The sequence below is a fragment of the Mustela erminea genome, chromosome 7, assembly GCF_009829155.1.
Source record: "Mustela erminea isolate mMusErm1 chromosome 7, mMusErm1.Pri, whole genome shotgun sequence".
NCBI lineage: Eukaryota > Metazoa > Chordata > Mammalia > Carnivora > Mustelidae > Mustela > Mustela erminea.
The window spans coordinates 133,561,273-133,576,732 of record NC_045620.1 but is presented as its reverse complement, the minus strand read 5'-3'; the positions used below and the strand labels follow the sequence as shown (position 1 = coordinate 133,576,732).

Sequence of the window (15,460 nt, the reverse complement as noted above, 5' to 3'; positions counted from 1 at the left end):
AAAGGACAGCCTCTTTACCACCTAGCAGGCAGATCATGGATGCTTTGCAAGGTCCAACTTTGAAAAGTTGTTTGAAGTTGGTAAAGTCGAACTTGACCAAGACGCTGATTATAACTGCAAGGGAGTTGTGAGGCCTTCTCTGAGGGCCCCGCTGGTTTCGATCGAACTGAACACCGTGACGAAGGACTGAAGAGCTTATTCTCAGCTCGTCGTGGGCCTCCGTCTGCCTGCAGAGGGGCTGAGCCTGTGTGTCCTGCGCGTTTGGGAAAAGAGCTGGCTTGGACGAGCGTGCGGCAGGGGAGGTGGTGGCTTTATTTTTATGAGCAGAATGACGCATGTGCAGGTCCCAAGGGTACCCAGAGCTGGGTGTTATCTTGGGAAAGGCCTCCTAGCCCCTTCCGTGAACTCCGAACTGTTGTCAGATTTGGGCTCTGGGTTTAGGCCGAGGTGCCCCATTCCTTAACTGATAAAAGCAAAGTGAAAAGTGCTCAGAAAGGAACTGGAGAGTAATTGTGGGCCCAGAGGTCAGCTGGACACAAGTCTTCAGATTCCCCAGCAAACGTCTGTGAGCCTTTTAGGATAAACGGATTCTTCTGCCTCTTGGGCAAAACTTTTAATCTTCTATTCAGAAAGAAAGAAAGAAAAGACAAAGTGGCTTTTCAAGGAGAGGCTGAGCTAGAATATTTTTCTTTGAATGGGCTGGAGTCTGGGTTTCGTGCTTTAATCTCCAGGGAATGGCCAGTCGGGCTGACAGAGAGGCAGACACTATCCAGGCCCCCGGCCCGCCGGCGGCTGGTTGTTTGCTTTGTGGGCTGCCTCTCGGAGGGGTGGTCGGGCTGCCCCCCTCCTGCCTCCTGCAGACCTGTCTTCAGGCAACATTCTTAGAATGCTCTCGGTCTGTTGTCTGGCTGGAAATGTGTCTTTTTAAATGGGGCTTTCCATTGACAGAGATTTTATTTTCTTATCCTGGCACCCCCTCCCCTTTGGTAAAGGATCTTTCAGGAAGAGCCCAAGCTGACTTTTTTCTTTTTTCCTAAGCAAAAGTTTTAGCCTGGCTGGACACGTGAACATGACGAGCAAAACCCAGCAACTGAAAAAAACCACTCCCTTTTCTGAAGTCACCGGCATCCTTAAAAGCCAAGACTCTGCTCCTTCGGGCCGTTATTGGGCTTCTAAAATTGTGCAAAATGTAGGACTTTGGACAAGTCACTTAATCTCCTCCTGCCTCAGTTTACTAAAGTGAAATGAGAGCCGTGCTCTGTGGATTTTAGAGCCGCGATGGGGAGAATCTAAAATGACAAATGGGAGGAAAGGGACAGCCCAGAGTGGTGACACGGATCTCTGCATTTGGATTTTAATGTGTTCTTGGGGCTCGCCTTGCTAGAGGAAATAATAAAGATGTGAAGACAGCACATGCTTTAAATCCCAGGGTCTGTGTGGTCCTCGGCAAAATGAGGACAGTCCTTTTGTCCCAGAGGGTGCTCCCTGCGGGGTGGCGACGAGACATGTACTGGTTTTCTCTCTCTTCCGCTCAGACTGGGGTCTCTCTCCATGTATGCGTTTGTTGGTTGGTTTACAAATTGTGCACGTGGACCGCCGTATATCGTATATATTATTTACGTTCTAAAACAGATGCCCAAAGCTAATGGGAGTTATTCGATGAAATAGCTGTGAACAGAAGTGTTGATGTTTTCTTTTCCTGGGCTCCTTGTGGGTCTGATGCCGAGATCTGTAGGAACTATAACAGCGACCTACCAAGCTCGGTCACGTGGTTCTGTGAGTCTAGGTGGAACCTTCTGTGAGTAAGGGCGGGGGGTGATGGGCTCCCAGAGATGCCGATGGGTGTGCACGCTTTGTCCCCCGGAGGCCGACTTCCTGGCTTTGTCCTTGAGAAGTTTAGAGGAATGCCTTAGCTTTCGGTGAAATTGGGCAATGTCTTGTCACTACTGGAAAAGGCGCGGGAAGAGAACAGTAATCCAGGTTTGGAACCCTTAAGCGGGGCGTCTCAGGTGGTGAAACTGCTCCCTGTGGCCTTGCACGGAAGTCGCTCTTTGCAGGTGGCCTTTCTGTTCCAGAGCGGGCAGCTGCTGTGTGTCGTTAGACACGACTCCCAACCTTTCTGAGCTTCAGTTTTGTCGTCTGTAAAATAGCGATACAGAAAGGAAGGCAATAATGGCCACATCGGATCATTGCTGGGATTAAATCTCGGTCTGCCGTAGGGGCCGTTCTGCTGTGCTTCTGCATGTCTGTCTTTCATTTTTATGCCTGCATTTTATTTATTTTTTAAACATAACCTTCAGTTTTTAATAAGCGTAATGATGAACACAGTCTAAAATAGTCATAATTAGAAGCTTTCAAATGAAAAATACCTATTTCTACTGCCAGTCCAGCTACCCAGAAGGCAACTTTTAACTTTTTAGTTTTTTAATTCTTTCCTGGAATTTGCCACTTAATATACAAATAACCTATGCTGCATTGTTAATTTCTAGATCATCTTTTCACTTGTACTGTGGCATAGGAGAATTTAGCTTTCTCCCGTCTCCTTCCCTGGTCCCCAAAACACGCGCTTGCGCGCACACACCCAGACATACACGTGCACACTCCACTCCATTTCCCCATCCTTCCGAGGTAGTTCTAGCACAAATTAACTATAATTAACTTTAATTTCTAGTTCCTTACATCTTATTTTTCTGCAGCTACTAATTGTCTCTATTTTTTGTTTACTTGAATTTTTAGGGACATACCAATAATTCATCCCGATATTCTGATAGAATTGATAATAAAACTCCTTTCAGCATAGTTCAACACATCAGATGATACGATCTGTTACGTTGTCTTCTTGGAGACATCCTTTTCTGAGCTGTTGTCCTTATCTTGTTTAGAACCCCTTTCTCTCCTTGTGCTGGATCCCCTGTCCTGCGTCTCGTGTTTTCAGATTTGTCAATATTTTCTGTTCTCCAGGAGCTTCTGCAGAAAGAAGAGTTGGGAGACAGTTTTGATTTTGTTTTGTTTTTAGATCTTAAATTTCTGATAATGGTTTTATTCTATATACTTGGGATTATTATTTTAGTTGGGTATAGAATTCTAGGTAGCACATCACTTTCCCTCAGAATTTCCGAGAGCATCATTTCATTGTTTCCTGGAATCACTGTTGAGAAATCCAAAGTCCTTCTGATTATTTTCAACTTGAGAATGTGCCTTTTTTTTTTTTTTTTTCCTTTCTGGGTCTTTCTTTGGGATTCTCTCTTGATCCTTGGTGTTCTTATTTATTATGCTGGGCCCTTGGGTTTTTTTAAGTTCAGAAACTTAAGTCCTTTGGTCCTGGAAATTTTTTTGGGTTTTTTCTTTGGGAATATAATTCCCTCCTTTTTCCTTGTTCTCTTTTCCTGGAACTGTGATTGGAACATGGATCGCTCTAATTTTCTTACCTTTCTTCTCCTTTGTGTCTTTATCTTCAACCCCACTTTTCACCACGTTGTCTAATTCTCCAGCCTTTTCTGGCTTCAGCTGTGGTTTGAGTTAGTTTGCTTCCTAGACGATGCCTTAGTTCCTACTCTTTCAAAATCTGTCACCTCTTCTCCTGCATTGCATCTTCCAGATTGTGGGCACATTGTGTCTCCTGTTATTTTGTCTCCTCGCTCGTGTGTGTGTGTGTGTGTGTGTGTGTGTGTGTGCTGACGTAGTCCTCCGTGTCCTCCTAGGGCCCTTTGGGAGGGAATAGAGCTAATGCATGTGTTCCATCTGTCCCCTCTCCCCGGAGCCTCCTCTCTCTCCTTTGTCTCTGCTTGTGACCATCCTTGACCCTCCTGGAAGCGCCTGCCCCACACTTACCGAACTTCACCCAGCCGAGAGCCTGCTGCCCTAAGGGAATGCTCTGAAGGACACAGCTTGACCCACACGTGCTGCAGGAGGAGAATGGCTCGGGCTGGATGTCCCAGCCGTCGAGAGCCGACTGAGATCGCCGGCCTGGGTGACTCCATACTCACCTGGGATCAGTCTGCTTTGTCTGGTCAAGTTCGCATGTGCTTCTGGGGCCAGATGAGCCAGCGGAGGGGTGGTACTGACCTAGAGCTATATTTGAGGTTGATCTGGTGAAGTAGGCCCCTATCTGATGATCTCCTGTGGGGCTGCCCAGCCCTCCTGGGGCATTCCTAGGTACAGAGTTTTCTTTTAATTTTAAGATTTTATTTATTTATTTGTCAGAGTGAGAGAGAGAGAGAGGGAGAGAGTGTACAAGCAGGCAGAGTGGCAGGCAGACTCAGAGAGAGAAGCAGGCTCCCCACTGAGCAAGGAACCCAATGTGGGGCTCGATCCCAGGACCCTGGGATCATGACGAGCTGAAGCAGCCGCTTAACAACTGAGCCACCCAGGGACCCTTGTGCTTCCATCTTAAAGGCACTCAGATATACAGAGGTCCCATTGAAACTGCTTCCGCTGGGCCCTCAGTTTTGATCCCAAACCCCTCTGTCTGCCTGACCTGCCCAGAACACCGCCTTTATCCCTGGAACCCCTCGCTGCGAAGCTTCCGGGGCTGTTACCTACTCAAACAGTGTCTGATTTTCACCCTCAGTTGTGATTTTACTCTAGCACAAGGCCAACCTATAAGCCACTTACTACCGCCAAAGACAATCTTCTCCTTTTTCTAGGGCATGTCTGTCTGTCTGTCCTCATGAGCTCTCATTCCTTTGTACTCTTCCCATCCCTTTCTTAAAAACGTTCTTCCAAAATCTTTCCCAAATACCCGTCTCTTCCTTTCTGGCCCACTTTGAGTTCCTGCGCCTTGACCCAGGTTCTCCCTGGTTCCCCCAGCGCCCCTACATTGGAGCACTTTGTGTCACTTATCCTTTATGATCTGAAATTCTTCTCAGGTGAATATTCAGACTTGGCCAGAAATAAATGATGTACGTGCCCTGACCGCCGGGTGCTATGCTGGGCTCTTTCCTCAAACTCTGCCGCTTTTACTCCCCATCGTGACCAGTCCGCCCTGCAGGAGTGCCCGTTTGACGGATGAAAACACGGAGGCCCAGTGAGTCAGACACTTGGCTCAGGGTCACACAGGCTCTTTCTCCCGCAGCCAGGCTCTCGTGGGAGGGTTGCGGTTCAGGTTCTGGGGTTGAAGAGCGTGGGGCGCCGGCATGAGGGGCAGCGGCCCAGCCTTGGAAGGCAGGCTGTGCGGGATACTGCGTCAGGGTGTGGAGGAAACTCCCGCAGCTCGTGGGCCTGAATAGCTGTAGCGGGAGGCTAGCAGGGACCTAGCATGGAGGGCACAGACCGAGCCGGGCAGCGGGGGACAGCAGCCTTGGGCCTTCCCAGGAGTTGCCTTCCTTCCACGAGGCCTCAGGGAGGACACTGAAGCCTCCAGGTTGGGCCCTGAGCGAGGCTCTCCTGTTCCCCATCTGACTGGGGCGAGGGCGGGATTCTCAGGCACCCAAGCCCCAGCGCTGCCCTCCCCTCGCCCAGCCTCTCCCCTGGCAGGTGGTTCTGCCTGTGGCCAGAGCTCCGTGTTTCCTTGTTAGGATTTCCGAGGCATCATTGAGTAGGGCGTGGGGCAGCTTTTCTCTGCATTTGCTTATAGATATTAAAGCCTCGATGTTTGCTTCGGGTTGTGCCATTTTCCGTCCTTTGAGTGTGCAGACTCTTCTGTGTCTTGGATCCTTTAGTGTTTCTCCTCTCCCTCCCCCGGTTCCCTCTTTCCTGCCCTGACCCTTCTCCCCTCCCCACCCCCCACCTTCTCTTTCTTTTCTGTGAACAAGAGTTTCTTCAGGTTACTTATCCTCTCCGAGACTTGAATGTGTCATCTTCAGAACGGCCTTCACAATAGCGCTCACGTGACCCCCGAACGTGGCGGGCAGGGGAGCCCGCGCACAGCCTGGCGCGCAGTAGCCGGACGATGAACGTTCGAGTTCTTTCTTCCTCTTACTGCTCCGTCCGCCTTAGGCACCGTCTGCTCTAACTGGTGGAGCCCTCTGGGCTCAGGGTGCCCGTCAGCCGTCAGGGGAGCGGAACCGGACCTTGGGAAGGTAGGCTACGGATGCCTCGGTCATTTTCTCTCAGTTGTCGAGCATGATTCTGTAGCGACATCATGTAAAACGGGGTGGACCTCAAGCTCCTTTCTGTGGGCCCTAAGCTCTTCAGACAGAGATGGACAGAAACAGACATTTGTGCTGTTACTAACTTGTGGCAACTTTAAACAGACCACTCTGAACCGAGAGTAACGCAAGCATCCCCAGATGTGGCCAGTGACCCCTCATTTGTGCATCAAGGGGTCAAGGCTTTCTTGTGTCAGATCAAGGAAAAAGGCAGACACGAGGACCCTAGGGGCTCTTCTGACCTGGGTTGTTTGGGGGCTCCCGGCAGCTGACCTCTTTCTCCAGCACCTTCTCTGTGTCAGGCTAATTCCGGAGGCTCATTTCCCCAGGCTGGAAGCAGGGGCTGGCCGAGGAGCCCCACGGCCAGGGATTATTGCTACAAGCAGGAAGTGTGTAATGGTTCTCATTTACTTGTAGTTGGAAGAGGAAAGGCTGGACCTTCCTGACAATAGAGGCAGAAAAACAACGTGACTACTCTGCCCATTTTATGTTCCGGAGGGAAACCAGAGCTCCCTCAAGGCACCAGCAGCCCCGTCTTGAAATGGCTCTGCCACCCAGGCAAGGGAGCCTTTGCTCCCCGAGTCTGAAGTCAGAGCGCCGTGTGAGGAGGCGGCTGGCTTGTGATGCTGGGCTCATGGCCACTGTGACCGCGTGATCGCCGCAAGGAAGCGGGAGCTACTGCTGCCTGTGGTCACGCTGGCGCTGGCGTCTGCGGGAATTCTTTGCATCAGATGCTACTTTGGCTGTCAACAGTGGTAGATGAGTTGAGAAATACATCAGAATATAGAGGGCTCTTTTGCCTTTCCTCCCTAGAAGAGAGTTGATATGTCTCTTTTCTTAACATCGGTAGGCGACTTGTGAAAATCCATCTGGTATCTGTCAAAAAGAAACCTATAACATTTTAAAAGTCGAGTTTCTAAAGGCCACAGTCATGATTATAACCCAATAAGAATTAGAAATAAGTAAGACTGGGGCATCTGGACGGGCTCCGTCGGTTAAGTGTCTCACCCTCGATCTCAGCTCAGATCTTGATCTCAGGGTCGTGAGTTCGAGCCCCACTTTGGGGTCCACGCTGGGTGTGGAGCATACTTAAAAAAAAAAAAAAAAAGGAAGGCTGATCTCCTGTCCCTCAATCTTGACTATTTAGAAATTAAAAATCCATTCCTGAATAATTAGCCAATTAAGGAGAGAATCAAAAAGGAGGATTTCCATCTCAAAAGAAATGGCAAGGAGAGCACTTTATTCCAAGCCGGTGTGCCCCGGCGGAAGAGGCATCCAGAGGAAAATAAATAGCCTGAAATAGCTTTATTATTAAAGGAGGTGGGAAATAAGAACGACAAGGAAGGAATCATTTTAAGAAGTTTGGAAAAAGGACGATAGATTAAGCCAGTATGAGACAGAAACACAAAGCTAACTTTAAGGAAATAGAAAATAAACAGAAAACAGTAGGAAGGAATATAAATTTCTGTGCTGCTGCTTGGGGAGCGCTAAGCAGGGAGGTTCACCACGGACGATCCGAGGGACGTATCTGAGCCGGTGTCGTACCTTTCGCTCAGCGGACTATGATGCGGCCGTGACCGTCATTGTGAAAGCGTTTGTAAGAGGACTGGGTGAAATGTTCGTGTGCAGTGCAAAGTGCAGAATCAAAAATTTCATTTACAGAATGATCGTAACTGTGTTACGATCATTTCTCTCCTATCCCCAAGTTGTGAAGAAAATTATGTCTGGAAAGAATGCATCATCCTAGCCCAGTGGGGATGAGGTGCTGGTGCTCGAGGACACAGAAGGACCTGGAAAACGTTGTGCTTATCTGGAAGAAGCCAGTCACCAAAAGACCATAGACCATAGGACTCCATTAATAGGAACTTTCCAGAGGACGCAAATCTACAAAGGCAGAAAGTAAATTAGCGGTTGCCAGTGGCTGGGGTGGGTTGGGAGATGCAGTGACAGCGTAAGGATACGAGGTTTCTTTCTGGGGTGATGGAGATGTTCTAGAATTGATTGTGTGAGGGTTGCACGACATTGAGTACACTAAAACCCACTGAGTTGTGTACTTTACCTGGCTAAATGGTATGGGATGTGAAGGGTATCTTAAACTGCTACCAAAAACATCTCAGTGGTTATCTTGGGGGTTGGGCATATCAGTGCTTTTTCCTTTTGTTTGTCCACCGTCTTCTGTAATTTCTAGATTTCCACATTTTCCAGATGTAACTCCGCATTACTTGGACAATGGAAATGGTAATAACCTACAAAAACACTTTAGGGGAAGAATGTTAACAATTGGTCTTTTAGCAGAAAAGGCAGGGATGGGAAATCTGTGAGCCCACCTTCTGAGAAGGCGTGGGGGGTCTGGTCAGCCTGCAGTCTGTAGCCTAGCTGTCACGGGTGGATCGTGGCATTGCCGGCCGCTGTCGCACGCGTCAAGTGGCACGGGGCTGTTCTTCTGTGAGTCACGGAAAATAAACCATCATCTGAGCTCTCTTGAGGGCAGGATCCCATCTCAGGAAAAAACGGGGTGGGTGGAGGGGAGGACGGGGCGGGGGGAGGGCGGCGGGGGGAGTGGTCTGTGAAACCAGGGATGACCGGTTTCTAGGGAAAAATGCGAAGAGGTGTCAGACTCTGCTATCGGAGTGCTAAATTAGAGATAGCTGTTACTTATATAACTTCCTGTAATTGCCGGGCAGGGGCTGTCGCTGACAGCCGCCCTCTCCTTGGATCCAGAGCCCTTCCCTCCTGGCGACCGGCTCACTTCTGCCTTTGGGCTCCGGGCGCAGGGTCAGCCTTTCCAACTGACGCTGAAATGTCATTTTAAACAGCAGCCTCTGCCGCCCTTTCTGAAGATGGGAAACTCTTACGCCGGACAGCTGAAGACGACGCGGTTCGAAGAGGTCTTACACAACTCCATCGAGGCGTCCCTGCGGTCCAGCAGCCTGGTGCCCCGGCCCGTCTTCTCCCAGCTCTATCTGGAAGCCGAGCAGCAGCTCTCTGCCCTGGAAGGTAGGAGATGCGCCGGGGTGGGTCCTGCGTCCGTGCAGCGCCTGTTAGAACAGAACTGGAAATTCCTTCTCCCCTCTGTGTGGAAAACATTGGGTCTAGCAGAAAAGAATTATTAGAAGAGGAAAGATGCACTTACATTTTTCCTGGGCTAAGACCGAGTTTCAGCCAAAAGGATGCAAGGAATGTGGTTATTCATTGGCTCACGGGGAAGGAAGAGGGCTGTGTTGGGACTGTCGTGCCTGGGTTGCTTCTGATGCTTTTGATAGAAGGTTTGATGTTCTCCCTGGATAAGTCAGAAATTTTAACACCCTTTGGCCCTTGGTGATTTTTTTCCGTCTCTGTCCAGGAATTCATGGTCCTATCTTTGCAAAATAGTCTCTAGGTAGTTTCTCCTTGTGATTGCAGATACGAGAGCCCTCTAGAAACTTTGAAACACCAAGACTAAACACTTATGAATTGAGTGTGTGCCAGGAATAAATGAATCAGTTATATTCAGGCGTGGGGACAACTTTAGGATTTGCTTAATTATCCAGAGGATAAAATGGTTGTTTTCAGTCTTTAGTGTGTCTCTTTCATAACCACGTGTTTTTTATGCCAGAAGTAACCCACAGCAGTCCACGGGATGAGACGGTGACCGTTACCTAAGTTCTTTTGGGCAGTGTATGCCTTCCGCTAGAAGTCCCCTGCAGACTTCACGTAGATATTGAAGGCGAAAAAGGACCATTGTTGAAAAGAAAAATTAATCAATTAAGAAGGCGTGCAGTATGCCTGGTCCTATACTGGGGGTTTGCCATGTGTATGGGTCAGTCTGTGTGTGTGTGTGTGTGTGTGTGTGTGTGTTGGCAGGGTGTGGGGCTGGCTGGCTGGGAGGGTCGCACGTAAGAGAAAATGAGGCACAGAGTTGCTTGTGTGGGACCTGATAGTTCCTTATTCTCGCATTATTCTCGCAGGAAGGCGTTCCTTGTGTCCGTCTTTGAAAAGTCCTTACGTTAATTTTGCAAACAGCCACAGTAAGGACCTAAAAGAGCTAGAGGAGGGTCTGGGAGAAACTGGGCTGTGCCCCAAAGCACGGATTAGGAACACCAAGAATTCTCTGGTATCGAAAGCAGGCACGTTTTCCAGCAGGGGAAGCATCAGTGCAGCACTGGGGGAGATGACGAATGAGTGGAGGATACGGGCTGTGCTTCTGGCTAGCCGACAGACGTTTGTAGAACGTATGCATTAAACAGTCATCCGTAGCTACTTTCGGTACTGAAAGTCTTTGTTGCTAATCATGAATTACTGACGGTGACCATGATGACTTAGTCCACGTGAATGGCATCTTGAAGTCTACAAAGTGCTTTCCACCTCCCCCTGCTAAGATGATTAAATCCCACGATTTGGGACCCTGGGAGAGGGCTTTGCTGGCAGGCTGCAGTGTCGAAGGAGTGCCCGAGTCAGGGACTTGTACTCTTAGCTTTGGTGGCTCTGGGATGGAAAGGGGGCAGACCGGTGGTTAAGTCGGCAGGGGACGGGGGCGGTTGCTCACCTCGGGGGTGGGAGAGAGGAGCAAGCCCTGGAAGGTTCCCCCCCAACTTTTCCTCCGCCTAAGTTCTCTGCAGACTCCCTGGGAGGCTGCGTCTCGAACACTGACTTCTTAGGATGCCCTCCCCTGCCGATAGGGCATTGGGCAGCTGGCACTTTCCGGGGACAGCTGGAGGCGTCCCTTCTCCTGCCTCCCGTGTTGAGTGCTGTAGGCGCCCTGCCTGCTGTCGGTGCAGCATCCCCACACTCCCCACCCTATACGAAAACGAGAGCGGAACCTCCAGCTTTTCCTGTTCTTCTGCAAACAGAGAAATCCTCCCAAGGTGCAGGAGAGACAAAGAAGGGGTCTGGTGGGACGGGGGAGTCTCTCTTTCTCAGTTGGCTGGATGACACCATGAACAGAACGCACACCTCTGCCCCTGGATTCTCTGTCATAAAACTTGGTGCGGACGGCTTGTCCTGGCCACACTTTGTTTTGTCTGTCTGTCTGCCAGCCAGGGTCTCTTTCTGTTGTCCTTCCTCAATCACATGAGAGGCGGTGTTTATGGCCAGGGTGCCAGCATCCTAAACACCCGGGGTCTGTGACATCTTCTGTGCTCCTGAGTGCCTTTCAGCTGGGGCCTCGGGGCTTTGTTCTCCGGGTTAGAGATTAGAGGATTTACCACAGCTCCTCCCAGGGGAAAAGGCTTTTATGTGCGATTTACTTTTTTTTTTTTTTTTTGAGAAAGACCAAACAAAACAAATACCACCCCAGTGTTTTAAGATAAGTATTAGTTAATTAAACGAGATGCAGTTACTTCTTGTAACCCCAGCCCCTCAAAATGTCATATGGTTTCTTCTCGTGGAAAGAAAGAAAAATCCAGCTCGGCAGAGGGAAGTGCGGCTGCATCTGTGGGCACCTGTGTGTTCTCGTGTTAAGGTCCTCAACTCCCGATCTACCTGGTCTGGTGTGACGCGGTGATAATGCCCTCCTCGCACCGGAGACCTTGGCCAGCAGGCCGGTGGGCTCCGCTCCCGGCTGTGATAAGTCGCCTCTCTCGCTGCCTGACTGATCCCATCACTGGCGCTGGGAAGTCTGGGGTGGACCTTTGACCTTTGAGGGCTGCTTTCTCATCCACCGGATTCTGAGCTCTTTCCTTGACTTTCTGAGGCTGAAGGCCCTCATTTTTCATTCTTTTGGGGAGTCTGGGTTCTTTCCTTGGGCTTTAGCAGAGTAACATGCAGACAGGCCCTCCTGCGGGGCTCTGAGTTCTCCAGCCTTCTCTTGCAGATTTTTGGGGTCTCTGCCCTGCCCTCGGGGCCTCTGGAGTCCTGGCTGGGAGAGGAGAGTGGCCGGTCGCACAGAACACAAACAGATCTGTGCCGCCCACTCTGCAGGTGGGGGCAGGACAGTCCCAGCCCCCATGGGGACCTGTGCAGCATTGCTGGCGCCTGGGGTCTGGGCGGGACTCCACCCCTTAGGCTAATGGCCCACCGGGCCTGCATTTAATGGCAGGAAGGAGGCATCTGAGGGAGGCTCGGAGCTATCCCCACCCCCTGCGTGTGCTTCCTGGGTAATCTTTTTATGGTCTTCCTGCCACCTCCGTGTTCTCCAGGCTCAGAAAGACGGGGACACCAGGGATTTTTCACTTCCTGCTCTGACCTACCCAAGGTCACGGGCCTGAGTTGGCTTCAGATGTTCAGTTTCTTCTGCCTCTTGTCCCACGGGCACCTTTAAAGTGGCGGCCACCGTAGTAATTAAATCACATCAGGAAGATGCTGTGTGACGCTGATGGCCGACGGGAGCAGCTCAGAGGCCCTGTATAACCACCTCATTTCAAAGATGCAGGTTCTGATGCACAGAGAGGTTAAGTAACTTTCTCCTGGCCACACAGGCAGCGGCAGGCTCGAGAATTGAGAGTTCCCTGATTCCCAGCCCTTCTCTTTCCCCTGCACATGATTTCATCACTCGCCTAGAACCACCGAACCCACTGGATAGACGGAGGGGCAGAGCCGAGAAGAGGAGGCAGGAGAAACGGGAACACAGAAAGAGCGCTAAAACTGGAGGCAGAGAAACAAAACAGAAGAAAAACGGTCTCCCAGCCCAGCCCCTCCCAGGATGCTCGTAGTGACTCTATTCCACGAAGAAGTTTGCATGCTAGTTATTAAATGACAGTTAAACCCGGACAAGCTGAGAGAGGTTTTTGACCAAAAATGTCTGTTAAAAGGAGTTAGGACGGTACTTCCGTAGCCTGGGAAATTCATTCAGCTGAACCCCCTTCTTGAGCAGTGCTGGGCAAATGGGGCTTGAGGGGCTGTGCCCCCATCAGCTGGGCGTGCGTGTCCTGGGCACTGCCTCTGGGGTCACAGAGGTGCATGAGGGCAGGGGCCCCATTCTCTGTGAGCCGAGAGGCTGCGGGGAATGACCAGAAGCTGTTTCACCACCGCGACAGAGCTCATGAGCAGGGAGCGGGGGAACTTCAAGACCAATCCCTGGCTCTTCCGGCCAGTTCCGTGTTTGCCAATATGCGACGGCACTTAAAAAAAAAAGTTTCCCCAAGTCATAACCCGCCTGGCCGAGTTCTGGAATGGTGCTTTGTGTGTCTGTGCCAGACTTGGGTGTGTTTGTATTTCTGGTCCTCCCTATGCGTCCATTCCTCCCCTGGGGCTAAACGAACACGGACAGTTTGCATGCCGGAGAGAGACCGCTCACACGATGCCTCCCCCAGAAGGATTCTGGAGGGATTCTCAAAGTTATGTGTGTGTGGAACCCTGGTGCGTGAGCAGACGCGTGCAGCTCTGCCGAATGGAAAGAGACATGAACCTGAATTTGAAGTCACGAGGCCAGGCTGGGAGCCCGAGTCTGTGACCTTGGGAAAGTCCTGTAACCTCAGCTTTCCCCTCGGAGCAGAGCCGGGCCGGGGGGGGGGGGGGGGGGTAAGGGGGTGGGGGGTGATGCCCGGCTCCCAGCAGGCCTGTAGGGACTGGTTAATTATTAAATGGCTGAGACTTGCTGACCCCTTGCCTCTGACTGTGTCCTGCCTCCCCTTTGCCACTTGCAGGTGGTAGCCAAGTGGACAATGAGGACGAGGAAGAAGAGGGAGAAGGGGGGCTGGAGCCCACCTGTCCCCCAAATCCCTACCAGATGCACCCTCCGCCCGAAGGCTGCTGTACCATGGATGGTGAGGCTGGCAGCTGGCAGAGTCTGCGGCTGTGCGCCCCGGGTCCCCTGTGCCCCTGGTCCCTGGCTACATCCCTCTCCCGCCCCCGGGGGGCTGTCGGCTCACTGCCCCTTGGCACTCTGTGGACAGCTCGAGTTTACGAGTGGATTTGGATCCGTCCGTTCAGTGGTTGTTTGGAAACTCGGATATTTTCCCAGTTCGGGTCTGCCTGTGAGAATAATCACAGTGAGATTGTGAGAATAATCTTCCTCCGCGATCCTGCTTTAACATTGAGGAAGGGAGACGTGTGTTCTCTCAGGAGCCATGTAGAATCAGTCCGAGGAGGAACCGAGGCACAGGAATGCCGGGGGCGGGGGCTCCCTGGTCTGGTGATAAGAGCTTGCGCTCTACCCTCAGAGAAACTTGGGGCTCTGCCACTCACTAGCGGGACAGCCTCTCGGAGTGCTGTGCGTTCATCTGCCGGTCACCACGCCAGTCGAGGGGTGTCACTAGTTAGTCCACTCCTGACTGGGCCCTCCCCACTCTGGAAATACGGAGATAACAGGTACAGGAGCTCCCAGCTTCATGGAGCTATGGAGGCAAGCAGACACTTTGCACACGAGGTGGAAAATGCTGACAGGGCGGGGTGGGCAAGCACGGGTGCCTGGGAGCTCAGGAAACGTTCCTCCCACAGGCAGAGAGTTTAGGGAAGGCTTCCTGGAGGAGGTGGCCCATCATCTGGGTTTTGGAGGATTAGCAGGAGTCTGTGAGAAGTTTGGGGGAAACTGTTTCAGACAGAGGAACAGCATGTGCAAAGGCTCAGAAGGGGGAGAGTATAGCCCCTCTGGGGAGCTGCTGGCGGTGTGTGTAGGTAGGAGTCTGAGGTCTGGCCGGGCAGGGCGTAGTGCTGAGGTCACACGGGGCGTGGAGGTCCCAGGTGCCATGTGTGTGGGCCTGGACTTGGCCTTGCACAGGATGGTGGCAGGAGAGACAGCTCTCATGGAGGCTGCTCTTCTAGGGAGAGAGAAACCAGCGCCGTGGCTCTTCAGGACGTAGGACTTCCAGTGTCCAGATGTTAAAAGGTCACCTAGTTAAAGAAGGAAACCGTGAACTCTGCAGTGGTCATTACAGAGATTTTCAAAGAATTTCCAAGCCAACGTGGAAACCACGGATTGTCCTTCGCCTCTTTTCCTCCAGCTCTTCAGAAGGATGGGCCCAGGCCATGTAGGGAGAAGGCCTGCGGGGTGCTTCACCTCAGCCTCGGGGACTTCGCTGAACTTGCTCAGGATGCTGAAGGGGAACCTCCCCCCACCTGGCCCAGCTCTCAGCAGCTCTGAGCACATCCCGGAACCTCTCTGAGCCTTGATTTCCATCTCTGCAAACTGGGGGCAGAATCGCTTCCCCATGAGAGCTTTGCAGAGCTGTTCCTGGTCCAGTGCCTGGCACACAGTGAGCACTGTCTCCATGCCTGCCAACCCCCGGCCCAGGGCCCCTTCATGACCCTCCCCGGGGGCATATGGGAGACTCTGGACCCACGTGCTGTAGACCCAGCACCTGTGAAGCAGGTGCGCGCCGGAGGGCTCTGTTCGCGTTGTAGAGTCTGGCAGGAAAGCCTTGGGACCATCAGGATCCCATTAACTCTCATTGTTTCAGTTGGTAGCTAAGGATGGAGCAGACGCAGGAGATGGGCCCATCCAAATAAATCTCAGC

General features: G+C 51.6%; 1 protein-coding gene across 1 annotated transcript in view; it reads left to right on the top strand.

Annotated features, from left to right (window-relative positions):
* Positions 1–15,460, top strand: part of GREB1 (growth regulating estrogen receptor binding 1) — a 133,431-nt gene that overhangs the window by 52,700 nt on the left and 65,271 nt on the right. The window contains 2 exon segments of the mRNA XM_032353287.1: positions 8,906–9,086; positions 13,652–13,771. Coding sequence (XP_032209178.1) covers positions 8,906–9,086; positions 13,652–13,771 — 301 coding nt within the window.